Below are 25540 nucleotides of genomic sequence, written 5' to 3'. Positions count from 1 at the left end.
AATATGCAAAAATTAAATGGGCTGATCCTGCAGCTTTTGGCTGGAGTTTTTAAATAATGCAGAGGCTGAAGGTAAAATTAACTGTGGATCAGGCAGAATTTGGCTCTTTGTTATTTTTATTTGGAGGTGCATGGATTTCTCCAGGACGTTATTATTAATCACCAGTGTTTCTTTCACTTTTAAATTTGCACTCTACAGTTCATAAAGAGTGGAGCACACCAGTAATCTCTGTCCATAGAGAGACTTGGGCATAATTCAACCCAGACCTGGCAAGGAATTCCTTTCCTCAAAGACTGGTATGAGCAGAGGCAATTAGAAATCCCCTAATGATGCATATGGGCAATTAATGTACCTTATTTTCATGTGATAATCAGGTGAACCAAGCAGCTGCCCCCAGCAGTAACAGGGAACAGCTCTGGGTGTGCATTCAGCACTTCCCATCTTGTTTCTCTAAATATGAGCTTATTAAAATGCAGCTGCAACAACTCTCATCTCCTTCTAGCTCTCCTGCATCAAATGCCTCTGACCACCTCAATTAGCAGGTGAAAAATGAGGAATGCTGAAGTCCCATCAAGGAAACATAAACTGCAGCCTGTACTCTGCTGACAGAAAGAAAATGGAGAACAACAGGTTTTTCACAGGATGCTCAAAATATTTTGTGAAACACTTGTTAAAAAAATGCCAACACTTTTTATATTTCCAGAATTCTCTCCTGACAGCACTACACTTGCTGTGCTGTGTCTCCATGCTGCCTTCCATTTAGCTTTCCTGGCTGTACAGCAAATCAGTTGTAAAAAATTAATTAGCACAGAATAACCAGACATTTGATTTAATTCTGCTTTTCAGTCAGGTACCTGAGGCAGCAGCAGCTTCTGATCCTTCCTCATTAACTTCTAGAAACGCCTTGTGAAATGCCTTTGCAAGGTAAAGTTCCTTGTTATCTGCAGAAGAAAAGGGAACAGATTTCAAGTGGCTCAACAATAAGATTGAAGCATTTTAAAAAAACCACCCCAAACACTGCCAAAACCCCAACACTGTTATCCACCTTCTGCACCAGGTAGGCAAGGAGAAGAGCTTTGTTGCATTAAAACACCTTCTGCCAATACCTTTTAATAGCACATTTTACCTCACTTAAATTTGTACTTCTCTCCTACACCATGGATACCAAAATAGCTCAGGACTGCCCAGAGCACCAGTAGAGCAGAGAGGGTAAAAACAGCCCCTGGACACAAGATTTTAAATACAATTAGTGGGGAAAAGTGATTATGACATTATAGGCAAATACTTAAACATGAAAAAAAAATCATGAAAAAAATTTCTGCACGAGGTACAACACAGATTTCCTCCAGGAAAATGAGGTTTTTCTTTCCTCTTCTGTTATATTTACAAGAAGCTGAAGCTACATATTTATTGCAAGAACCACCGCAGAGCCGGTTTTTTTTCAGTCTAGTTTGTTTTCCATCCTTCTTTGTCAGTATTTTAATTTCAGTCCAAGCCTGCTCCTGCTGAAGTCAGTGAATGTTTCATTGCTTTTTGTCAGAAGCTGAAGGATCAGCTCGATTGGAATGCTCAGGAGTTGTAATACCAAAAAAAGCCAAAGCCACGAGGAGCAGCAGCTGGGAAAGTCTTTCCCCAGCAGATCTCATTTGCTGCTCTGTACACTCAGCACTGAATTAAACCTCCCAGTTCTGCTGCTTCACTTCAGTCACACCAACAAAAGCCCCAAATCATCACCTCTGGGACTGTGTGTGATGGAACAGAGGCGAGGCTGCTAAAACTTGTACCACTTCTGGACTTCAGTCCCAATCCTTCAGAAATGCCACCCTGACAGCTGGGATTGAGCTTCCACCCTGTTCCTTTAAATATGGGATTTCATGCAGCACCTACTTTGATATTAAATTCATTAATTTGTTAATGTTCCAAACATTTTTAAGTTGACAGGAACCAGTGCCACTGCAGATGAGAGCAGCCCACGGCGCCAGCTATGGAATTGCTGCTTCAGAAGATACAAAAAGATGAAAAGTACAGATGAAAACTACAGCCCAACTGACAAGAGAAAAGTGTCCTCTCACCCAGAATGTGCCTTATACCCTAACCCAAGTTTCTACAGACAGAGTGCCTTTATTCAGTGTAGTATAGATAGTTCTGATTGCTTGGGAGCAATTTCATTTTTTTCAGTCCTGCCAGTCTCAAGGAACACCCAGCAAAGATCCCTGTGGTTAAGTTTTTCATGAGAGAAGCACTTTGTGTTTGTTTTCCATTTGTTGCCTTTCACTTCATTGGATATCTTTGTCCTTGGATGATGAAAAGAGCAATTCCCCATCCCAAATTACCTTCTCTAGATCCTTCTCTTTATATTGCTACTATCACATCCTTCTCATTCATCTCTCCCTGCAGTGAAGGAATCTATTTTCATATGAAAGCATAATGCTGTCACTGAGGGTTCAGGCAGCCTTTTCTTTGATCTGGGCTGTGATTGTCCCATCCTGGCTGCAATGCTCCCATATCACACTCCTCTCCTGGGGATTATCCATCCTCCCTTATGGCTTCCACAGGGGACAAGGTGAGGCTCACCTGAGCATCTCCCATCACAGGAATGTGGATTTCCCTAAGAACCAACCTGACTGGGCTGTGAGCATCTCAGGGAAGCCCCCATGGGATTTGGTGGCAAAGTTTCAGCTTTCTGCAGGACCCCAGGCTGACCCATGGGTGAGTGGGAGGGAGCTGCAGCTGCCCCCTAATGAACACGACTCCCCTGGCATCACACTTCATCTGTCACTGCTCTCCATATGGCTGCAACTCCCACTCAGCTGCCAACTGGCTGCTCTGCACGGCTCGCTTTAAAAAAAATATCATGTGGGTTTATTGGCTCTTCTTGCTTAGGTTGTCCCAGAAAAATTATATGGACGTCAGTCAAGACTTCCAAGAGCTATTTAGTGGACTGATGCTCTTCTAACTAGTGTGCACTGTGAAGGTAACTCACTGAGATCACTTCATCACTCACTGCCACCCAGGTCACCTTGCATTAAAAGCTGCTGCTTTTAAGACTCTATAAAACAGGCAGAAATATTAGAATCATTTGAAGGAGAAGGGGAGTTTTAGTATTGAAATTAGTTCAATGCTAAGTCTTGAGTGGTGTCAAAACACTCCAGCAGCAAATTTATGCTCTGAGTAAATGATAAAATCCCAAATACCAGAGGCTGTTTGGAGATTGTTTTGGATACCTGATGGAATCAGAATCAAGTAAATACTGTCTAAGTCTTTTCTGAAAGTGAGAGTCAGAATCCAGGAGACCTGACAGCCAAACAGGAATGTCCTCCTACTCACCTGTGGCAATTGTCACAGAACTTCATTTCTGCAAGGGAGTAACATTTGCAAAGTGTACCTGGATGAACACTTTGTCTTTGGTTGCTCAGACATCCCAGAGGGTAAAGCTGGTCCTTTTCTGGTTCCATTTTCCAGACTGAAGCAAAAAATTCTGAATATTGAAAACTAATCCTGCCATTTGGTTTATATCCACTAAAGGCACATGGAATTTTGCTGAGCTCACCAATCTGTCTGATCTGATTCCAGGATTAGGGCTGGAAATTGAAGTTGCAGTTTTTTGTGTTGAAATTGCAGGCGACTTGCCCTGACAGCAATGCCAAAGCAACAGGAGAGGAGGAGGAGAGGATTTTTAAACCCACCTGGATTTCTCAAAAACCTCTTTAGATTTAAGTTGATTTATATCTCCCTAAATTAAGTGTCCAGTTAAAGATTTTGTTAAAATATCTGCATTTAAGGCTTCCTGAAGAGCAAGATTTTCCAGAGAGCTGACCCAGAGATGATGTCAACTTCCACCTCCCTGCTACCTGCTGTCCCACTCAGGTCTCTGCAAAATCCACCTTTGAACAATTTGTTTTCATGACTTTTATCTTCCCTTCCTCCAGCCTTATTTCACATTATGAAAACCAGAAACAGGGAATATATTTTGTATTTTAATTACTTAAAACTTCATTTCCACAGCGTCAGCAGCAAGGTTTTCATTAAAGACATTACTTCAAAACCATTTTTTTATTCCTAATTTACAAGTGACCTTTCCATGTCCAGGTTGAATATCCTCTTTTCAGTGAAAAGCAGGGAAAAATTACAGTAAAACTCATGGATTTTCTCTACACACTGCTCTACACTTAAAGAACAAGTTAATCTTTAAATAGCAGAGGAGTTAATTCAGTCATGCAGGATGTGGTATTTTGATTTTTTGCAGTACAATTGTCAGAAACATAAAACTTCAAACAAATCACTAGTCACATGGATTAAGATCCTTTCTGCCAACCTCTCAACAAATAGATGTCCCTGATACATAAATGAATTTTACATGGAACTAAATAAGAGAAGGTGCTGCCTTTGTGGTTCCCTGTGCATTTTCCATTCTCCTCAGTGCTTTTGCTCAAGTAAATAATTTCCTATAAATAGACCAGAATTTAGTGGGAAGCTTACTTTTCTTTTTGAGGTGGCAGAGAAATTGAAGGTGTTTTTCTTCAGCGAAATCCTATTTCTTTGAAAAAGGGTTTTTCATTTATTTCAGCTCTTTTCATATTAGCTAAAGCCAGCTTTTCCCCAATTTCAGGGGAAAAGTGAAAGTGGCAACCCAGTGGAATAGGCTACATGATACACTGTAGAGAACATTTCAAACTCAGCAAAAATGGAAGGATAAGAACATCCTGAACATTCCTCTGTGAATTTGAGGGGAAGGTTTGCCTTTCTTCCCAGGGCTCTGAAAAGGTGGGATTGTCCTGGGGACAGACAATGCAGAACAAGGATTTCCCATCAGCTGAGGATCTTCCTGCATGGCTGGGGAGTAACACAGGGAGCTAAAAACCCCAAAATCATACAGGTGGCACTTTAATACAGAGGAGCTGTGGTTGCTCCTGGATCCCTGAAGTGTCCAAGGCCAGGCTGGACAGAGCTTGGAGCAGCCTGGGACAGTGGAAGGTGTCCCTGCCATGGCAGAGGGTGGCACTGGATGATTTTAAGGTCTCTTCTAACCCAAACCATCATGGGATTCTATGAACACCTTTGGCAGGTATTAAAAGCATAAATATCTCATTTCCACATGGATTTTTAAAGGCATTGTGTATTTCAACTTCGGAAAACTAAGCTTAGACAACACATTGCAACAGGCAGGTGGCAAATTGCTTTTATCTCCAAACTCTTCCTTCCTGTGCTGCTTCCAGGTATCTGGGGAGAGGAAGTAAATGTGCAGCAGCTTAATGCTCCTAGAGCTGGGAACAAAGAGCCTCTGGAGACACAGGCTGACCCTCTGGTGTGTGGATTTCATCTGCCACCAAGGCACTGCAGCCAGGGATCTGCCTCTTGCTGGGCATCCCACTTGGTCTACATTTCTAATGAGAGCCATTCCTGAAATACTCACAGTGAACTTCCCCAGGTGAAAAATGTAATTCCTCATCTACCCTGAGAGACAAGACGAGGAGCTCTTACCAGACATGGCAGTGAGGTCAGCACTGCTGCTGAACAGCTCTGTAATTCCCAGACCTCTCCAGACATCCTTCAGATCAATTTCCTGTTCCACCGTGAACCTGGAGGATGGAAGAGAAAATTACAAAAAAGCCAGATGTAAGCAGTACTTACTGTTATTAGGAGATTAAATTTTCCAGGGAAAACCACCAGGATAAATAATGCAAAGCAGGAGATCCAGTGCTAGTGACACCTTCCCAAAAATGCTTCTAAACAAATGAGTTTACTCACAGCTGGATTTTTTCCTAATACACAAGCAATCAAAAAATATGCTAATGGTATGTGCAGCCCCTGCCCATAAAACTGCAGTGTAAAATTATGCAGCAGCTAATGGAAATGCTTACTTTTTACACAAGAGGTTTTCTCTAAAACCTGAATTTAATTGTACAGATACCAGAACAGAATATCAAATGAGGCAAAGGACAGCAGAACTTCCCAGAGAGCTGCTGGCAAAGGAGGAATGAGAAAGATACTCCATTTTTACTTTGATAGGAGAAGCAAAGACAACCAGCTATGAATATGAAGTCTAATTCAGCTCTAATTAGCATGGTGGCACAATTGTAATTGGGTTTTGATTGTGAGTAAAGAGCAGAGAAAACAAATAGCTGTCAGTGCAAATGCACTGAGTGTAACCTGGCAAAAGCCTCATTCTAGGCTGGGTTAGTGTGCTGGAAGGACAAACTGAGATCTGTCCCCAGGGCAAAATTTTGGGCAAAAGCTTGTTCCATTTTCAGACTGATTTTCAAACATTATAAAAGCCATGCCTGGTGTCAGTAGGACAAAAAAAGACCTTTATGTGCAGCCAGAAAAGAGACTGGACAGCTGGAGAAACACAACAATATGGCAGAAAAATAACAATAATGGCAGCCCCAACCAGAAAATACCAGACAGACAACGAGACTGACTATAGATGCTTGTTAGGGGTGAGTTATGGCTGCTCTGGAGGATGACCAAATGAATTATTAGTGATTTACAATATGCTGGCAGTGAGTGGCTCTGACTGTTCCACACAAAACATGGACTGGAGGATGCTGCTCTGGTTTCTCCAGCCACTGAGGCAGACAGAATCACATCTCAGTCCTTGGTGATGGGGAAAGGAAGTGCTAGAACCAAATAAAATGTCCTTCTGTGCAATCTCCTTTTTTTTTAGGATTAAACTTCCCCAACTCCATGGCAGAAGAACACGTTCTTTTCAGCTGAAAGCCTGGCCCAGAGCTCTGATGGAGAGCTGAGATGTCCAACACTTTTTGGCAGCCAAAAAAAGAATCCTCTGGACATCAAAACAGAACTGGGTAAGAGTCAAGTGGACATTCCTCACTTCCACAAACCTGAAAAACATCCACTACATCATCTACTGTCATAATGAACTTATAAATACCACTAGAAGCCAAAAATTTATGGTGGAATGGATATTATCCAGAATTATCATTATCCAGAGAAGAATTTTTGGACTTAAAATAGGATCTGGAGGAAGCTCAGGATCGATAAATCACTGGTGGCATCACAAGTGCTCATTTATCCTGTCCAGACCAATTCCAGGAGCTGCATGGAGTGAAAACACAGGAACTGGTTCTTGTGATTTTACTGCCTTAGAAGTTCCCAAAAGAATCAGAAGAGACCAACAAGGATTTAATTACTGGAAAGAACTTCTGATGGTATTCTGATATTCTGCATCAGTTACTGTGGTAACAAATCTACAAGTTGCTCATTCAATCACATTTCCCTGACTTTTAGGCTCCAAAACTAAAACCAGTTTTACTCTCTAAACACACTTGTAAAAGATGTCCAGATCTATTTTAGAGACTTTGGTAAAAACCCTGAAAAAGATGAATTGAGACTTGATTCCCAGTGCTAGACTTAACACAGTTCAGTAGCAGAGGTCCTGTCTGTGCACATTGAGTAAGTTCAGAGAGAATAAACTCAGAAATAATTCCTTCTATTTCATACTTACATTAAAACAAATTGAAAACCACTTCCAACTGTACCTACCTTTTACAGAGAAGGCAAATTAATCCCTTTTTGGCTTTTATTTCACCCTAATATTAAAAGCATCGAGCTTTCAACACAATTTAGGTAGGAGCTAGCAGTGTCAAATTAGTAAGGAATATCAGGATAGGAAAGCAGCAAGTCAAGTCTGCATGAAAAGCAAACTTTGAGGCAAAAAATAGGAAGAATAACTGCAAAAAAAGCATATTTTTCCAACTGCAGAGTCAGACACAAATGGAAATCAGGTGGGTTTAAGTCTCTGGACCATTAGACAGCAAACACACATCTGCTCAGTGAGGGGTTGTGACCCAGAAAGCAACTGTGGCACAGGATGCTCTTGCATACTGATCAAGGGGGAGGGCTGGGAGAGGTTTAGGGAAAAAATAAACCTGGAAAGCCTCAGCTGAACATGGATCTGAGAAAAGGGAGAGCAAACTGATTGGTTATATTGCCCAAAAATGCCTATGGGGAGGACAGGAGCAGTGACTGGAGACAGAGGCTCTGTCCTTGACTGGAACCTCTGGAAAGGCAAACACTGAGCAGGTGGATGAGTGCAGGGCTGTCCAATAGCTAGAGAGGTGAGTTCCTGCTTTTTAGGACAAACAAATCAGACCAAAAATACCACAACAGGTGTACAAATATCAAACGATCCCTTTACGAAACCAAAACTAATTACTTCCCTTCTCCCCTCGTGGAGTTCTGCCCTGTGGTCAAACCCCACTCCAAGCACCCTCTCCCTCCTTCCTCCCATGCTCTGAGAAGCAGTGAGAGTTGCAGATCAATTATTAATGAGATCTCCAATCTTTCAGCTGCCATCAGAACCAGCCTCTTCTCAAAACCACAGGGCTGCTTCACACTTGGCAATTGCATTTCAGGCTCTGCAGCCCGACATAACCATTCAGCAGGAGTCATCTCCCAGGCAGACCTGGATTGCTGTGCACTTCCTTGCAGACAGGGAGGATGGCATTCAGAATCAAAGCTGACAGCCTAGAACACAGAGCTGACAGCCCAGCTCATTTCCCACACATCTGCTGCACCTCCAGACTCTGGGAATGAGGAGCTGCACGATGCTACCCCTGACACTTGGTGATTTGCACTGCTGGTTGCATATCATGAGCCAGATGGTCGTATTTTATCTCCCCCACGACCTTTTAGGTGCTCCTGGTGCTAAAAATACTCGGAAAAACTGATTTAAATACTTCAGTATCAAAAATCATGGCATAGTAGCAACTGAGAGCTTTGAAAACCACCAAGGGAAGCCTGAGAGACACTGAAGAGAAGATTAGATTGAGAAACCAGCAAACAATTCTCTGGAGATTTCAGCAGAGAATCAGGACATTTTAAGGAAATTTAAAGCTTGCACAAGCATTTAGAACAAAATGATGCATTTATGTCACTGACATTCTGCAGTTATGCATTCACATTCCACATCAGGACATCTTTCTTCTATTTTAGAGCCTTTTAAGAGAGAAAAAAAGATGTGTTCATCTCCTGTGGTGTCATGCAACCCTTGAAACAGTGAATTTTCTATGATTTTCAGATGCTCAGGATCCACAGAGCCAAGGAGGATGAGGGTACAGGGTCTAGTCATACAGGAGAAGGGAACTAGAGCCTGGAGTGATTCATCCCAAATGTCACCATTTCACAAATTCCTAAGGGTTCTGAGCGAGCCAAAGCCAGAAAATCCCAGGTTTTCAGATTGGTTCTACCAGAGGAAAGGCAAACAGAGGAATGGCTGCATTCCTGACATCAATATTCCTGCCTGGAGCACAGGCCCTGGGGACTGAAGCACTGTTGTCACCCAGCCTGCAGTTCCAGGCTGCCAGCTGCTATCAATTCCAGCATTCTGGTTGGAATTTCAGCCAGGCTGTCCTGAGGTGCTAGAACCAAACCTCCAGGATTGAATGCCCTGAAAAAAAACCAGCAAGGGAGAAAAAACAACCCTACTAACAGCAAGACCATCCCAAATCCCCATTCAGCTGCTCTGGGCAGGGGAAGCAAAGCAGGTTGTGGGTTTTTCTCTGGTGAGATGCTTCTTTTCAGGGCTGAATCTGCAGGAGTTGGGTGGCAATGAACTCCACTGGGACAATTTTGTGCCTCTTCTGTGGTTGTACCTCAAGGACAATCAGCACTGGCCCACTCCTCGTGAAATGGGGACTTGAGACAGTAAAACCAGAACCCTCAAGGGTTTTATTTTTCATTTGGGTTTGAATTTTTGTTGCGTTTTGTAAGGGGGTGTTAAGTGGTTTTGGTGTTTGTTGTCTTTTCTTCCAGAGAAAACAACCTTCAGCTAAAACCACTTATCATTTCGACACCATCTAAAGGTTTTGAAGGTATTCTGAATGCACAAAAAAGCAAGAAGGTTGTTATAGAGATTTGGGCACACTGGAGCAACCCTTAAGAGGAGATCTGCAAACTGTAGCACCACTATTAGGTAGCAATTCCTCCTATGCTCTTCAAGCAATTTATGTTGCAGAGACAGCTTTGTAAATTAGATTCATGGTCTGTTTCACTCCTATGTAAAAAGTGGATTAAAATGTTGATCATTTTAGTCTGGGTTAAGCTAGAAACAATGATTTGGAAATGAAAATGAGGGAGTATAATTTAACAATTCTGTACAAATCTCTCCTTTGCCATTAAGGGGAATAATACACAATTTCATTTGCACACAGATAATGCAGACAGAAATTGCAAAGTTGTGATTAACTCTGCTTTGGCAAGTCATTCAGTCCTATTACAAATGTATAAGTTTAAAAAATGTTCACTTTATAATTGGATAGCATCTCTCAAGATATAAAAATTTAATTTTATTCTACTGCTGCTTTCAATTTCTCAGTGGACAGAGCCTGGAGGCCACATTTCATAACATGCTTTTCTGAGTCACAGCATCAAATATTTATGAAGTGTTTATTTAGAGCATTGACAAAATCCTGTAGATCACCTCTGAATCCCTAATGGAAATCCAACACCTTGGGAGCATGCAATTAATCTCGGGGTTTTTTGTAAGGAGGCTGCAGTATTCCTACACAGAATTCCATGTTCAGGATAGTTGGCTTTTATAATCTGAAAATACTGAAGGTGATTGGCACTTCCTTCTACCTGGTTTGCCTCTGTATAGCCTGAATTTGCAGGTGTTTATCCCATTTTTGAGGTTCCTGGATAAGAACTAAGCAGCCTGAGGGCAGAGTAAAATAAGGATATTTTATGATCACACAAACCCCAGGCCTGGCTCCAAAGAACCCTGGAGTCTCTGCAAACAAAACCCCAAATCATCTCTACAAACTTACTCCAAGTCATAAATATAATTAGTATGTTTTCAATGCCATTCATGTATTTAGATACCCAGAATTGTTAAATATGGAATTTGCTTTTCACAGATTCTCCCCACAATCAGTGGAGAGAGATTTCTGTTGGAGATCTCCCACTCTAGGAATTCTTGGAGAGAAGAGACCCAACTTGAGCTCCTGATGCACAGGATGCTGTCCCAGGTAAAAATGGAAAGCTTAACGATGGAAGAATCCTCAATTTCCCTTCTCATTAACATCTAATTAAGGTTTGCCCAAGTCTGCAGGAAAGGCAGCCTAAGAGGGAAAACTCCCCTGCCAGGTGTCTCAGCTGACTTTCTGAAGCCCCTGGGACCTGGAGCTGCAGGAGAAAAAGAAGAAAACAAATCCCAGGAATTGTAGGTTCAGTTTCTACAAAACCTGCAATGCAGCTCTTTGCTGCTCTTCCTGCTTCTTCAAAGGAACTGAGACTTAAAATAGGAGAGAAACTCTTACTATGAGAAGTGAAAAACAGCCCCAAAATGCTGCTGGCCCCTTCACCAGCCTGCCTTTAAAGCTTTCCAGAGAAGTGGATTCCATCTCCATTTGGAATCAGGGCACGCTGACAGCACCAGTCCATCTCAACCTAATTTATCCTGGCTAGCCTTGTTTATTGTGCTCAGCTGCAGTCAGCTCCTGGCCTCTGCTTTGGGAAGGGAGCTGATGGACTGCAGGGAGCCTTACCCTGTGCAATGTAACAACCTCACATCTCCAAGTCACCTTAAAACCAAGAACTGTTTTAATGATTAAAGGATTCACTCAGGTTTATTTTTTTTTTTGTTTTGCTGCCACGTACACACTGCACAACACCACAAAAATAGAATGAGTACAAGTGATTCCTTTCAAAGATGGGCTCTATTGTTACATAAACACTTCCATGAAATCATTATGAATCACTTGAAGGACTGCAGGATCCAGCTGAACATTATTAGTGACATTTAGTAGTAAACAACTCTGCTACCAAGGCAGGCAGAGCACAAGCACGAGAAATATCTGAAGGTGGATGAAGAAGGGTTCCAGGAAAGATCCTAAGTGGTGGATGTGGGCAAATCTGCACTGAGCACACCAATTGTGTCTGCAAATGGACTGACAGAAGTTTCAGCCCTTCTGATAGTGATGTCTTGTTAATCTATTGCTGCTCTAAGGAGAAAAAGCAGCACTTATTGCAGCTGGGAACAAAAACCAACCCAAAATGGACTGGAATTACCTCTCAACACTCAACCATTTGTATCTACACAGACACACAGCACTAGGACTTCTTAAAATAGCAGCACATAGAAACCTAATTAGCACCTAAATGAAACATTTGGTAGTTCAGACTTCCAATATTTCTGTGGCTCCTGTCTAAATGGAACTCAGCCATGATGAGTTCTGCACTGCTCTGAGCATCATTCCGAGTGGTTGTGCTCCTGGTGAGGAAACTTTCCTTTCTGGAGAGCTCTGCCATGACAGGGATGCAAAAGCAGAGCTCATGTGTTGTTCAAATAACCATCATTGTGCACTGCATCCCCAGGCTTTCCTGCCACAGCCACCCTCCTGTGGCTGCTGCACAACTCCAGCCTTGAGCAAGATGTCCAAGTTTGCCCTACTCTGCTGCTGCACCCATTTGGATGCAATTTCCCCTTCCAGGAACACTTTCTCACCTTGGCAAATAGACTTCCACTTTTTGCTTCTTCACAGAATTAGCCCATTCATTAATCAGTGAGGCCTTGACCAGTGGTTCCAGTGTGGCCAGTGGAACTTCCTGCCTGGACAGGACAATCATCATGCTGATCTCATCTCCCTCATAGGGAATTTCCAGGACCTGGTAGATTCCTCCTGCTTCGTTGGAGCCATCACTGAACTCTCCTAGAGGAGAAAAACAACAAAAATCCTGTTAGAAGTGTTTTCTTTTGTCTTCAGCTGAAAAAAGGCCTAAATCCTAGGCAGTATTTACTAGCTATTTGAACTAAAAATGATCCTCTTTATTCTATATAAAATTTGTTTTGGTTTCTGCATCACAGAATTTGAGGCTTACATTTGATTTTTTAAAGAATACAAGCTCAAGCCATCACACAGTTTGTAGATAATCACTGTCCTATGATATAACTGTCACTTAAAGAGCATAAAATTTAGAGCTGCTGAGACTTTCAGGAAAATGGGCAGAGGTTTTTTATTCAGGAGAGAGAATTTTTCAGTGATGAGACTGAGCAAAGTGCTGCAAGTGCCAGACACTTTAGAACCCACTTGGACCTCAAACTCCAACTAAAAATGATCATTATTTCTGCTGTCCAAAAAACCCTGATTTTACCAGTCCAACAGTTATGGGCAAACATTATTCATTTGAATGTTTAGCACAGCACAAGAAAAACATTTTTGTGATAAGCAGGACTAGCTCAAGAATTGCCAACAGGTTAAATACGATGGATAAACATTCTGAAATCCACGCTGTGGCACCAAGCAGGACACTGTAAATATTGCTACCTAACCATAATACACACATTAGGAAAAGACACCAAATCTGTGTCTTTTCATTGGGCAAACACCACATTAAAAATTCTAGGTGGAAGAACAGTCAACAGTACAAATGAAAATTACTGCAACAAACCCATTAAGGGATGACTTAGGAGATTTAAATTGCTGCAGGTCTAACTCACCATAGTAGAACTCTCCCTGCTGGTACATCATTGGAATTTGCACTTCACTTTCATCATCTTTAGTGAAAGAAAAGGTTCTGGTATTTTCAGGCCTGAACTGTGACTTCCAGTTGCCTTTAAAGTAGATTGCATTGATGAGAGCCAAATGAGTTAGAGCACCAAAGTCTCTTGAAGACACAAAATCTTTGATCATGCCTAAAAAGAAACCCAGCTGTCAGTCTGCATGTCAAAGTGAGCATTAAATCCAAACTTAAGGCAGCTTGAAAAACGCAAGAAAATAAAAAGCAGCGTTAACATGTAATTTCCAATTCAGATGTTTCATTAAATCTCCAATTACAGCAGCAGTGTTTTGTAAACCTAAATCACAGTGTAGGTGTGTAAACCCTTCCATCAAGTACCTGTTAGTCAACTGTTTCTTGATCACTACTAAATACACCCTACAAGGAAGCCATGTGGGAAAAGGGTCACACGTGGAATATTTACACTGCTGCTATGAAACAGTGCAGCACTTTCACCTTGAGGTCAGAAGTCCTACAAACTGTGGCTCCAATCCAAAAAAGCACTTAAATGGGTGCTTGATTTAAAGGGTCCAAGTGCACCCATTGCAGCCTCACCTGGGCCAGTTCTAAGGAGCTGAGCAGCAGTGATGTTGTGTTGAATTCAAAGCCAGGACTGTCAAAAATCCACATAAATTGCCAGCATTTGTTGCAGTGACATTAGCTCTTGAAAAGCCAAAGAGGAAAACCATCTAGCATCTGCTCTATTCAGGGGAGGTACGGCAGCTGAGCATGGCAGCTGCTTTGCTCCTACTCCTAAATAAGTTATTTACATCACAATACAGCCTGCTACCTGCTGGAGCTCATCCCAAATGCCTTGCATTTCACCAAAATCCTTTCCAGTTTGGTAAACTGGGTGCACTGACCAGATCTGATCTGTCCCTGTTCCTCAAGAATTACAGCCTCCTTCAGATAGCTGTCTCGCTCACTTCTATTTTTAGCTGACATTTCAATGTAAAGTGTTAAAATAAACACATTCCTCGGTCTGATTATTACTCCTTAATCCATGGTTTAAAAAACAAATTAATTCTGCTTTCTGGAGCATGTGATCCTGACTAACTGAGGTGAAATTTGTGTAGCACAGGGCTGGATTTCTTCCGGGTTGCTGTTTGTATTTCATTTTATCTCGAATGTTCCAAGGAGGGAGGTGTGACCAGTACTCACTTGGAGTTGACAAAAAACAAAAGGCAAACATTAAGAAGGAAAACATTTACAGATTTCTATTTTGTACTCTTATTTCATTGTTTTTTCAGCCACATCTTGTTAATTCACTAATGAAATGTTGAGAATTTTTCTGCCCAGAGGAACCTTTGATGGTTCTGTTTTCTGCTCTGAGCTTCCCATCATGCTGAACATACTGGAACTGGAAACCTGCCTGTCCTGTGCTCCTTGCTAAGGGGAAAATCAGCCTTCTCCTCCATCAGAGAGGGAGATGGAGAGGGCAGGGACCAGCTGAGGGACTGGAACCATCCCACCCTGACACTGAGAGTCCCCAGCTGCCCTGCTGAGCCCTGCTTTCCCTTTCCTTTTCCCTCAGGCAGACACCACAGCTCTGGAAATGCTCTGCAATCTGCTGCCTCACTTCCATCCATCCATTTCTGCAGCCTGAGAGAAAGGCCAGTTTGTTAGGAACATAATGGCTGCTGAGTTCCCTGGGAAAGAAAAACCAGACCCTTTTCCAAATGGAATAAAAGCATTACAGGAGGTGCTTTGCCACTCTGGAGCCATACATTTCCATAAAACACTATGGGTTCTTATGTGCTCAGTCTACAAGGTGATGTGTGAATTCCTTCCAGGTGAATCCAATCCCTTCAAATTCCCAGTCTCAGATCCAAACCCCAATGAATTACTCCCAAAACCACAAAAACCAAAAAAACAACAACAAAAAAAAAAATCAATCAACCTACAGAGTGGGCCAGATGAACCAGAATGAGACCATCTGATGTCTCCAACAGGAGACTCCCAGATTTTGGGGCTCTGCAGTATCCAGGAAATGTCACCTCTCAGGGAGCTGCCAAGCCAAGCCAGCATCCTGCAGCTCTCAATGTGCATATTTACAACAGTAATTTTGTGCTTAACTCCCCTGCTGCAAATTTATGTTGTGGAACTGTTGACAGCGTTCCTAAAATCAACTACCCTCTCAACATGCTACCTCGTTTCCTCACGTTGCAAAATATTGCATTACACTGTCTGACTTTGTGGTGCAAAATTATCTTTTTATTCCCTACTATTCTATTTCTCAGCACCTTGTAAGGATGAATTTCTCAGAGGAGAGAGTTTCTCCACACATCCAAAGCAGGAGCCAATAACCCCTCTGCAGACAATACCATTAGCAATAATACTTCCCATTTTAAAAATAATTTAAAGTACTATTAAAATGCCTACCATTAAAACAGTCTCATTCAATAAATGCTACAGATGGTAAGACCAGAGAAAAAAATATTCAAATAGATGCCACATGATTAACAATGACTAATATTACTTATGACAGATGATTCCTACACAGCAAAAAAAAAAAAATAGAAATACTAGAATTCTTTTCCTGGGAGGAGAAACTTCAGTCTCAGACAGAACAGATAAAAGCCAAAGCAGCAATCCAACAACACTGGATAAGTTTGGAAGCAGAAACACTTCCTGCAGGAAGTGTACAAAAAGATCACATGGACTTACTATTTGTGTGATTCTCCACCCACTTATTGATCTGAGTAGCAACAGCTGCACTTTGGCTGAAATCTACATTCTCTACTTCAGCTTTAAAGTATTTTTTCACCAGCTGCAGGAATTTGTCACTGACATGAAAGCCATTCTGCACATAGAGGGAGTTGGCGATGTCCAGCACGTAGTGACTTTCTTCAGAATTTGCCATGTCAGAGAGGTCCTTCAGGAAGGCAAACTCTTCACCTGGGCAAAGACAAAAAAACCAACTTCAGTGGCTCAGAAAGGAAAGTTATTCCATGGTTTTTCTGCTGAAAATTCGCAAAGAAGTTTTAAGCAAAGAAAAGTCATCTTTTTAAAATAAACTTGTTGTTAAACCTACACACACCTTCAGATCTCAAGGAATGATCTACAAGAATGTATTACTTAGAGCCTGTTTTTTCTACTAGCTATAATTAGTCTAATTAATGAGACATTTGAGTCCCACCATAGGCAAAGCTATCAATGGAAATCCTTTCTACACCAAAAGAGCAATTAAAAAAAATTATTCTTACAGGTCCCATTTCCAAGTATTGCCACCACAAATTCTTAACAGAATGTTTTGTTTCCTCCTAAATGCCAGCTGTTTGAGGAAAAATGAACTTCACATTTCAAAATGAAGGACTTCCCACAGAGTTTTCTATGCCAAAAGCATAAATCAAGAATTTCCCAGGATCCTCTGTGGGGCAATACAGAATCCTTGTTGTGTAATGAGGAATCCTGAGTAGGACTAAAGCAGTCTGCTTTAAGACAGGAAGCTTGTACTGCTGCATCACATGCCTGAAGCTGAAATTCCTAATTTAAATCTCAACAAAATAAACCTTAAAAACTGATTTTCATGATATATTCCAAGCAGAAGCCGTGGGAATACTTTCACTGAGTAACACTCATATGCAGGAACAGTGAATGGCCCAGAACAAATCAACTGCACAACTCCCTCAATTACAGCTAAGGGGTAAATGATTAATGTTTTAGAGACAAAATGCAGAACCCAATTTGTGCTGCAGCCTCCACAGAGAGGCATCATCTCTGCAGAGGTTCTGACACACACAGTTTGATGTCTGTGTTCAGAAATTCCTCCCCAAGATCTTCTCACTGAAGACTCCAAAGTCCAGCACACTGCAGGAGTAAGAAACTTCATTCAGGTTTTAACCAATTACTTGGATATCAGTGGAAGCAATTTTGCTGAAACTACTGTTTCCCTTCTCAGGTTTCACTATAATCCCTAAAAAAGGATGTTCCTAAAAAATCTTCTATTCCTAGAGGCCAAGGCAGGCTTATTTTGCAGCAGAAACCACAATGAGCAGTTGAGCTGCAATTGTTGAAGATTCAGGTACCCCAGGCAGGGTTTTATGCCAGCACCTCTCAGCTCATGCAGAACCCACATGTCTGAGCCTGCCAGGCCATCAGGAACACCAAAAATCCAGTGATTAACCCCTCAAGGACAAGACCAGACCACTCCCACCCTCAGTCCTGTTTCTCCAAGACAAAACCAGACATGACAAAAAGACCTCACCATTTTTTAAGCTGTCAAAGCCCAAGGAATGCCGGATTTCTTTCAGGGTGGTTCCATGGGCTCCCAGCTCCACCATGCCCATGGCTATGGTGATGCTCAGCGGGGAGAACAGGATGTTCTCATCCTCCCTGGTGGCTCGCAGCTGGTTGTAAACGTTCACAGAGAGCTCAGCGATGGTTTCGTCAGGAAAATTGGTCTTGAAGGCTTCGCTTTGCAAAGCAAGCAGAGACAGCAGTCCCAGGAAATACATGGCTTGAGATTTTAAGGTCTGCAAGATAGATTTTTGACAAAGTGAGAGTGTTTGAATAATATGAAATTCAACTTCAGAGAAAGAAGAAGAGTCAACTTTTTAATCTTAAATCTGTGGGGGAAGAAACCCCCTCAGTCAGAAGTGCAGTCATTTGGAGGAGACAGTGTTCAAATGGAAGTAATGATCTATTTTCACAGAAAAATAACCTCCTCCATTATGTAACTATGTGTTTGTGCAACCTTCCAGCCCCAGACCAATAAAACCCTCATGGCTTCTGCAGAAAAAGACCCCAAGACAGCAACCCCTTCCCTGCTTCCCTTTGGAATTGTGGTTGTTTAGCAATGCTGATTTGGAACGGGTTTGTGTTCCTGCACTTTTCCACTGAGAAGCCCCATAAATCTGCTATTTCTTCCATTCGACCTTCTAGTAAGATGTAACTTATTTATCTAAGTCACTCTGAGCCCTCAACAGGTAAAATTATTTCAAGCAGTGTAAGAGAGCTCGCTGACACCCATGACAAAGTTACTGTTCCGTGATGTTGCTCAGTTGCAAAACACATGGCAAGCAGCCAAAAATTCTTTGAAAGAAAAAAAGAAAAAAAAAAAATCAATCATGCCTTAGTTACCAAATAAACCCCCTTTTGTTAGTAAATACCAGTGAGAAGTTGGGTAGCTCTGCTAGCTGGGAGGCAACCCCCGCTCAGAGAGCCTCAGAGGACAAGGGGACTGCATGGTGAGAAAGATCCACCAGTGGGAAAAAGAAGGGAAACTAAATTTAAAAAAGGGTTAGCACTGATGCTTCTGACTAATCCATCCTCCAGGCTTTGCTGAAATGCTCTGGGATAAGCAACAGTTCTCACTCCACCCCAGTTTAGCTCATCACACAACTACTGATAGTAAAATCCCAGCTCCTGGAGCAGTGAATGTGTAACTTCATCCTTCCATTTTTATTGCCATTTTTTAAACTCCGTGCTACCTTGGCATACAACCTGCTACTGCTGCACATCCTGAGTGAGAAACAGAAACAGCACAGCTCCATTTCAATGCCTTCCCTCTGCCACCATGAGACACAGCAGAGCAAAGCCTCCCGAAGCAGAGGTTGGACAGGACAAGGCTCAGAGCTTCACCCACAAGTGTTTACAAGTTGTTGTGCCAGGCACAGATTTGTGTCAATGCTGCTGCTCCACTCAACCCATTTGCATGCAGCCAGCCCAAGTGCCTCTCCTTATGCTTCCCAGCAATCCTGGGGCTGCATTACAGGGGTTTTATAGACATGGCACAAAGTAAGCTTTATGCAACATTTATATTCTGCATTTCATCTTCAAAGGGCTGTGTAGCATTATCTAATTCACTCGCACGGCGCTGAATGATCCATAATTTAAGTGTTATTACTCGCGTTTTAGAGCTGAGAAAATAAAAAGAACAACAGGGTACACACACGTGCCTTGGCAGCCACCGGTGCCAGCACTAGTTAAGATTCCTCCTGTCCCCCAGCCTCCATCAGCCTTTTGTTTAGTCCTCAGCTGAGAAAATTAAAGAGATGAACAGCAATCCCATGTGCTTCAGGGGAAAAGGAGAGCCTTGCCTCTCCCCTGCCCCTCATCTCCCATCCTCTGAATGTTTCCATATATATATATATAAAAAGCATTCCCCTTTTCTACATTTCCAATAAATTCTCATCTATGGCAGCATCACTTCAATTCTCTGGGCTACCTGATCAATCTTCCTCTGATTCTTAGTGTGATAGCAAAAAATCTCCACTGAAAGCTTTTATTCTATTTAGGAACAGCACAGGTAAGCCATACCAGCCTAAAGCATCAGCTTTAATAGTTCTGCCTGCATGCTCCAGTGCATTTACAGAACTTCCCTGCACATCACTGCTGCCCAATGCAAAACACCAGTCTGACCATCATTATTTCAGAAGCACTGAGACAATTTTATAACCCCAAACATTATCAACACACCACAATCTTCCCCAATAACTGCTTTTCCTAATAGCAGCTCATTTTTCTAACCTGTCCATTTATAAATTGACTTAGGGATATTAAAGTTTCTATTATAGGAAATAACTGGATTTCCCTGTGCTCGTGGGCATTCTGGTTTCTTTATTTAAAAACCCTGGAGCATGCCTCTCCCAGTGTTACATAAGACTTCAGGCAGCACATCAGCATGATAGACTGAGCCCAGGTATTATTCTCTTATCCTAAAAGCTGCACAAGGCACGAAAAGCTTAATAAACCTCCATCTCACAGGTCTTTAGTGGCCCCAAAAACTGTACTCAAAAAACAGATAAGCAGGAGCTCATCTTTGTTTTGCTGAGGATGAGCCCAAATTTGGGAGCTCTCCCATCCTAATCTATACAAACAACTTGTGCAGCTCAATGTGGATGCAATTACAGAGAGCTAAAGCTTTCCACTCCTGGATCAAGAACAGCTTGAGCTCACTTTGAGACCTGACATGGTTAAAACAGATGTAAAATAATCTGCAATTTTAAAAAAGGGAAGTTGCTCAGCCTTGCAGAGGCAGCTGTTCAGCACTCCATCACTGATCTCTGTCCTATGCACTACTGCCAGACAGGCTTAAATAATTGCAGAGAGGAAGGAGGGGGGAAATTTATACATCTTAATTGAGTGTTTAACATGCAGGTCAGACTGTCTGAATGCTAATAAAATATGTGTTATTAGGCAGTGCTAGAACCCCAGCATCATACACAAATCAAAATCATATTTCTTTGTGACCACTCACCAAAAGCTCCTCACGCGAAATAATTAAGTTGTATTACTTTTCATTATTTAGTTGGACAGAAAATAGAGTAAGTACATAGATGGAGACAAATAATATTTATACTGAAATACTCTTAACAAGAAAAAGTACCAAACTTGTGTTTTTAAATACATGCCAAATCCCACTAATGGCAACACAAGGGGCTGAACTGTGCAGAATAGAAGTTCCCAGTAGGAATGAATTAAAGCCAAACAATTTGGATTTCACCCCCCCAACCCTTCCACATCATTTTAGTCTAGAGAGGTTTTCAAATAAAGTTCACAGTCAAGCTCCCCATAGAGACACCCAGGGGAAAGGAAAACAGACAGGGAGGCAGGAATGAACACCCAGATGCAGGCAGAGGATTCACCTGCTCTTTTGCTGGCAATGCTTTCTAAAGACATTTGTGAAAATATAAACATAAATGAATGAGTCCAGTACAAGGGGAGATGTTTTACAGCAAACTGAAGATCTGTAGGTGCTGCCCTGTAGAACACCACAGACACCTGATCAATGCTTGCCAGCCAGTGTGAAAATGGTGTCATCTCATCCTGTGGTAAATTCCTCAGCTCCATTCCTCTCACACTTCTGCTTCGTGCATACACTGCTCTGCTGACAACTGGGAATCCAGCTCTTAATTATCATTCCAGCCAGAGCAGCTCCTGCTCTCTGATCCTGCCTCACTGCAGTCTGGATTGTTTGGGGTTTGTGCTTCCCCATGCAGGAGGGCTGAACCCAACACCAATTCTGGTGCAGCATCTTCTCAGCATCTCTCCCCAGTCAGTCAAAAACCAGTCTCCCTGGTTTGTCACTGCAGCACTACTGAGAGCATCTTTACATTGCCTGGACCCTGTTCACAAACAATTTAAGTGAAGGAAATGAAGCTGAACGTTATGTAATGCACATCCAGGAAGTTAAATAGTCCCTGTGAGTATCATCAAACTTTTTACTCAGTCTTTTCTGTCTTCCTCAGACAGCCCCAGTACAGTCTGTCACTGCTGATTTGCATCAATGCAATCTGGTTAAATAATACTGCAGCAGTGGAAAAGGAGTCAACGTCCCCACTGAGCAATGTTTAAAAATCAAGAATCATCAGTTTCAAATGTTACTCTGTGCATTTTGCTTTCATTGGCTAAATAGAAGAATGAAAAAAAAAGGCTGTTAAAAATACTTTCACTCCTCAGCTGTATAGATGTTAAGGCCAAAGGGATGAATTTGTCACTTGAGGGTCTGTCTGAGACAATCTGAGTTTTGTTTAATTTTACCATAACTGATGCATGAACACCTCTCTCCTACCAGGCAATCAAGAAATCAGTGCAAACACATACTCTCCTTGCCTCTTCTTGAGAAACAGCTGTGTATCACAAATCCTCACTTGCTGCAGAGTCTGTCAGGGAGGATCAGTTTTGTTCTGGCTTGCAACTGTTCTCAGGGGAAAAAAGCAGTGAGAGAACACTAAACATTCTAGATACACATCCCTCAGTAGGTACTGGCATTGAGGTTACACCTAGTTCAATTCCCAGGAAACTTTTTTATTCAGCATTTCGGAACACATCTGGAAAGATGTCGTCAGTCCCAAAACTCAGCCCAGCACATTTCCCCAAGTGGTCCAAGCCAGCCCAGTGCTCCTGCTCTGCCCTGGGGTCAGTCCAGATGTGCTCCTGTGCATGGGCACAAGGAACACCCATTCTTGTGATGTTTGAAGAAAAACATTTATCTGATAAATACAGGACTGCTTATCCAGCTCTTGCCTTTCCCCAGCAGAAGGCTGGGATGACTAAGAGGAAGCAGAACAAATTCGCCCCCTCACACCCACAAACTCTGAACTATTCGGTTCCAGTAAAATGCAGAAGGGGCAGGCGCTCTCTGCAAGCCAAGATATTTTGAGATATCCTATCAACAAACTCCAACTGAGTTCACAGACATGAGGTACCACGAATTTTGAAACAGTGAGACCTGGACTCGGCGTAGGAAGGTGCCAAAAATTCAATTAAGGGTTGAATTCTAGTGCCTTGTACTTGTCAGACAGGTTGAAAAAAATGGGTTATAATTTCCTTTTCTTTTACACCTTTACAGAGGGTTTTATAAAGAAACTAATTTATGGCTTTAAAAACCTACAAAATAAAGCTGTGATACATTGCCTCAGTTCCTCAGCACACAGAGACTAAACTAAGATTAGTTGCCTTCAAGATTACTCTTGGCTACCTGCAAGCTAAACACCAAAGGTGTGGGAAGCACAAATGAGAAAAACTGCTGATTCCTGACCAGTGTGTTAAAAAAAACCCTGGGGAGAAAGCAAGTGTGGTAACAGGACTGATTACATTGTCTCCTGTAAAGAGCAGCTGCAGGAACAGACTGAAGTCTGGCAGAACAATTTGATAAAGCAACAGACGAGTTTGCTCAGCGAACAAGAGCTGCTGGTCAGAGGAAAAACCCACTGTGGATCCAGGTAGGAACTGGGTGATTCTCCTTCCTTCCTTCCTTCCTTCCTTCCCCTAAAACCCAACCAGAGCTTCATCCTGCTTGGGAAAGGTGAATCATGGAAGGATGTAAGTTTGGTGAAATTCAACCACTACTGCTTTGCCAGTTGGTAAATATGACAATGGCTGCAGGCAGCTTCACTCTCAATGATTTTTTGTTGGCAATCACATCAAACAATAAATATCTGAGAGAGGGGGACCAGCTAGCTAATAATAACATTTTAGAAAATGAACACAGCTTAGAAAACTAACACAAATTTCCATCCACAAAGAGTCCCCTGAGCCCCAGCCGAGCACAGGGGATGCAGGAGCAGTCAGTGAGATCCTCAGCTGTTCCCCAGGACCAGGAATGGTTGTCATGACTACCCTGAAGGATGTGCAGGGGAGGCTCCCAGTGATGTCCAGGATTTGCTCCTGGCTAGTTCAGGCTTGCCTCAGGCCCTGCAGCAACAGGGGAATGTGCTGCAGGAAGAAACCTCAGGCTTCTTCCAAACCCACTCAATCCGCTACAGAACAATGTAGCTTCAGTCCTTTCTGCTTTGTCCAGGAATCCAAGCTGTCAGGTTTTTGTTTGAAGATTGGGCAAAAATTGCCCCTCCAGCCAGTATTAGTGCAGCAGAAAAATTCTCACCTCCAGAATGTTGTGGTTTTACCTCAGGAAAACCCCACAGAAGTTATGTGACGCTTCCTCCCATCAGCTGCTCACTGTGCTCATCTCCCTTTCCCTCCCCAGCACTGGGACTGCAAAATAAAGCTCAGACCTGAGCTGGCTTCACCTGAGAGAGAAATTATTTTCCATAGCCAGGGAACCAGGCAGATGTGCAGGGGACAGCAGTGCAAGGTCACCAAGCATCCTGATGGGAAACCAGCAGGATCCCATCCTGGTGGGAGCAGCAGCACTCACCCAATGCACTGGGATGCCACAGAGCCTGTCTGGAGGTGAGAGCAGGCAAATCAATACCAATGCTCACAGCAACAGGAGGTGTTATTGCTTACAGCCAGCAGAATGTAGCCAAGGAAATGGGAGAATAACTAAATATCCACAGAATGCCTTAGGCTACAGCTATTGAGGACAGTGCAAGCAGCACATGAAGGGATTGATGAAGTACTTTGGGTATTAGAAGCAGTGCAGTCCCTGAAGTGGTGACAATGCTGGGACATCACTGCTAGCTATGACATGTGTTTCATTTAGCCAGCAAGGCAGCTCCTTCGTATTAGGGGATGTACTCACATTTTCTGTGCTGCAAAAAAATGTTTATTTCTAAAAAAATGTTTACCCTTAGCTCATGTGAGCATCTGACCTTGTCAAGCACAGATTCTACAGGCACATGTAGAATCACTGAGCTTGGTGGAATCTGTTTGTCTCAGTGCAATGACATCTATATCTCAATCTGCACCAACATTTATTAATAAGTTACGGGATTTTATCACCATCTGTCAATTATGGTGTCATTGCCTTCTGGAGCAGGAAGCCTTGAGGTTAATTTCATTAGAGAACAGCACAATAAGGATATAGGAAAGAGTGAGGCATTTAAAACTCCACTACAGAGTGACTAAGACAAAGAAGAGTCATTCTATAGGAAGGGTTTGCATCACACTAAGACCTTGCTCTCCAACACACAGCCAAGCTATGCCCCTCAGGATTCTTTATTCCTGTTTTTTAAAAGACCCCATGGCACCAAGGAGCTTTGAGAAAACCTGAGAGGAGAAGGGTACACTGAAAAATTTTCTATTGACAATTTTTTTCCATTAAATCCCAAATGTTTTTAAACTTTCATGGAGCTTGGCACTGAGTCACTAACCTGCTGAGGCAATTATGCAAGCCAAAGTTGTCTTAATTGCGCTTCCTCAAGCATATTCCCTCAGCTCCAATTAAAAAATAAAAAGAGATACTGAGAAGCCATGTCCAAAATACTTAAATTTGAATAGCCTAAAGCAAACATCTAAATACATGTCTAGACAATTAAAAAAGGTGGTCTTGTTTCCAAATCTACTGCTATAAGGCCTGCAGTTGGGAGGACTCACGTGCAATTTTTCTATTTGTTTCTTCTGTCTAGGAGAAAGAGATTTTTAGAAATAGTTTGGCAGAGTGCTTTATTTTTCACAGCTCCAGTGTGCCCCACGAAGTAAGAGCTATAAATAAGAACACACAAAACCCACAGGCACTGGGAAGGAGAAAAGTTGAAGCATTATGGAATTTGGGGATTCTAAAGGTTCTGAATTGGGATGTGCCTGTGGGTCACCTGAGAAAATCAACACAGCCTGACTGGGAAGAGCTTCAAGACACTTAGCAAAAATTTCCTTACTTACAATAAACCCC

The 25540-nt window shown here is 42.3% G+C and overlaps 1 protein-coding gene across 2 annotated transcripts in view; it reads right to left on the bottom strand.

Moving 5' to 3' along the window:
* SERPINI1 (serpin family I member 1) overlaps positions 1 to 25540 on the bottom strand; it is a 44626-nt gene that overhangs the window by 2423 nt on the left and 16663 nt on the right. For both annotated transcript variants that reach the window (XM_085068968.1, XM_085068967.1), the window contains exons 2-7: positions 17729 to 17996; positions 16189 to 16419; positions 13463 to 13657; positions 12470 to 12674; positions 5482 to 5579; positions 855 to 941 (exon numbers count right to left, since the gene is read on the bottom strand). In XM_085068968.1, coding sequence (XP_084925094.1) covers positions 855 to 941; positions 5482 to 5579; positions 12470 to 12674; positions 13463 to 13657; positions 16189 to 16419; positions 17729 to 17996 — 1084 coding nt within the window. The remainder of the gene's footprint in view (positions 1 to 854; positions 942 to 5481; positions 5580 to 12469; positions 12675 to 13462; positions 13658 to 16188; positions 16420 to 17728; positions 17997 to 25540) is intronic.

The sequence above is a fragment of the Lichenostomus cassidix genome, chromosome 9 (genome assembly GCF_008360975.1).
Source record: "Lichenostomus cassidix isolate B80296 chromosome 9, HeHo_3.0, whole genome shotgun sequence".
NCBI classification, from domain to species: Eukaryota; Metazoa; Chordata; class Aves; order Passeriformes; family Meliphagidae; genus Lichenostomus; species Lichenostomus cassidix.
The sequence above is the reverse complement of the archived record's forward strand: the minus strand, read 5'-3'. Positions and strand labels throughout refer to the sequence as shown.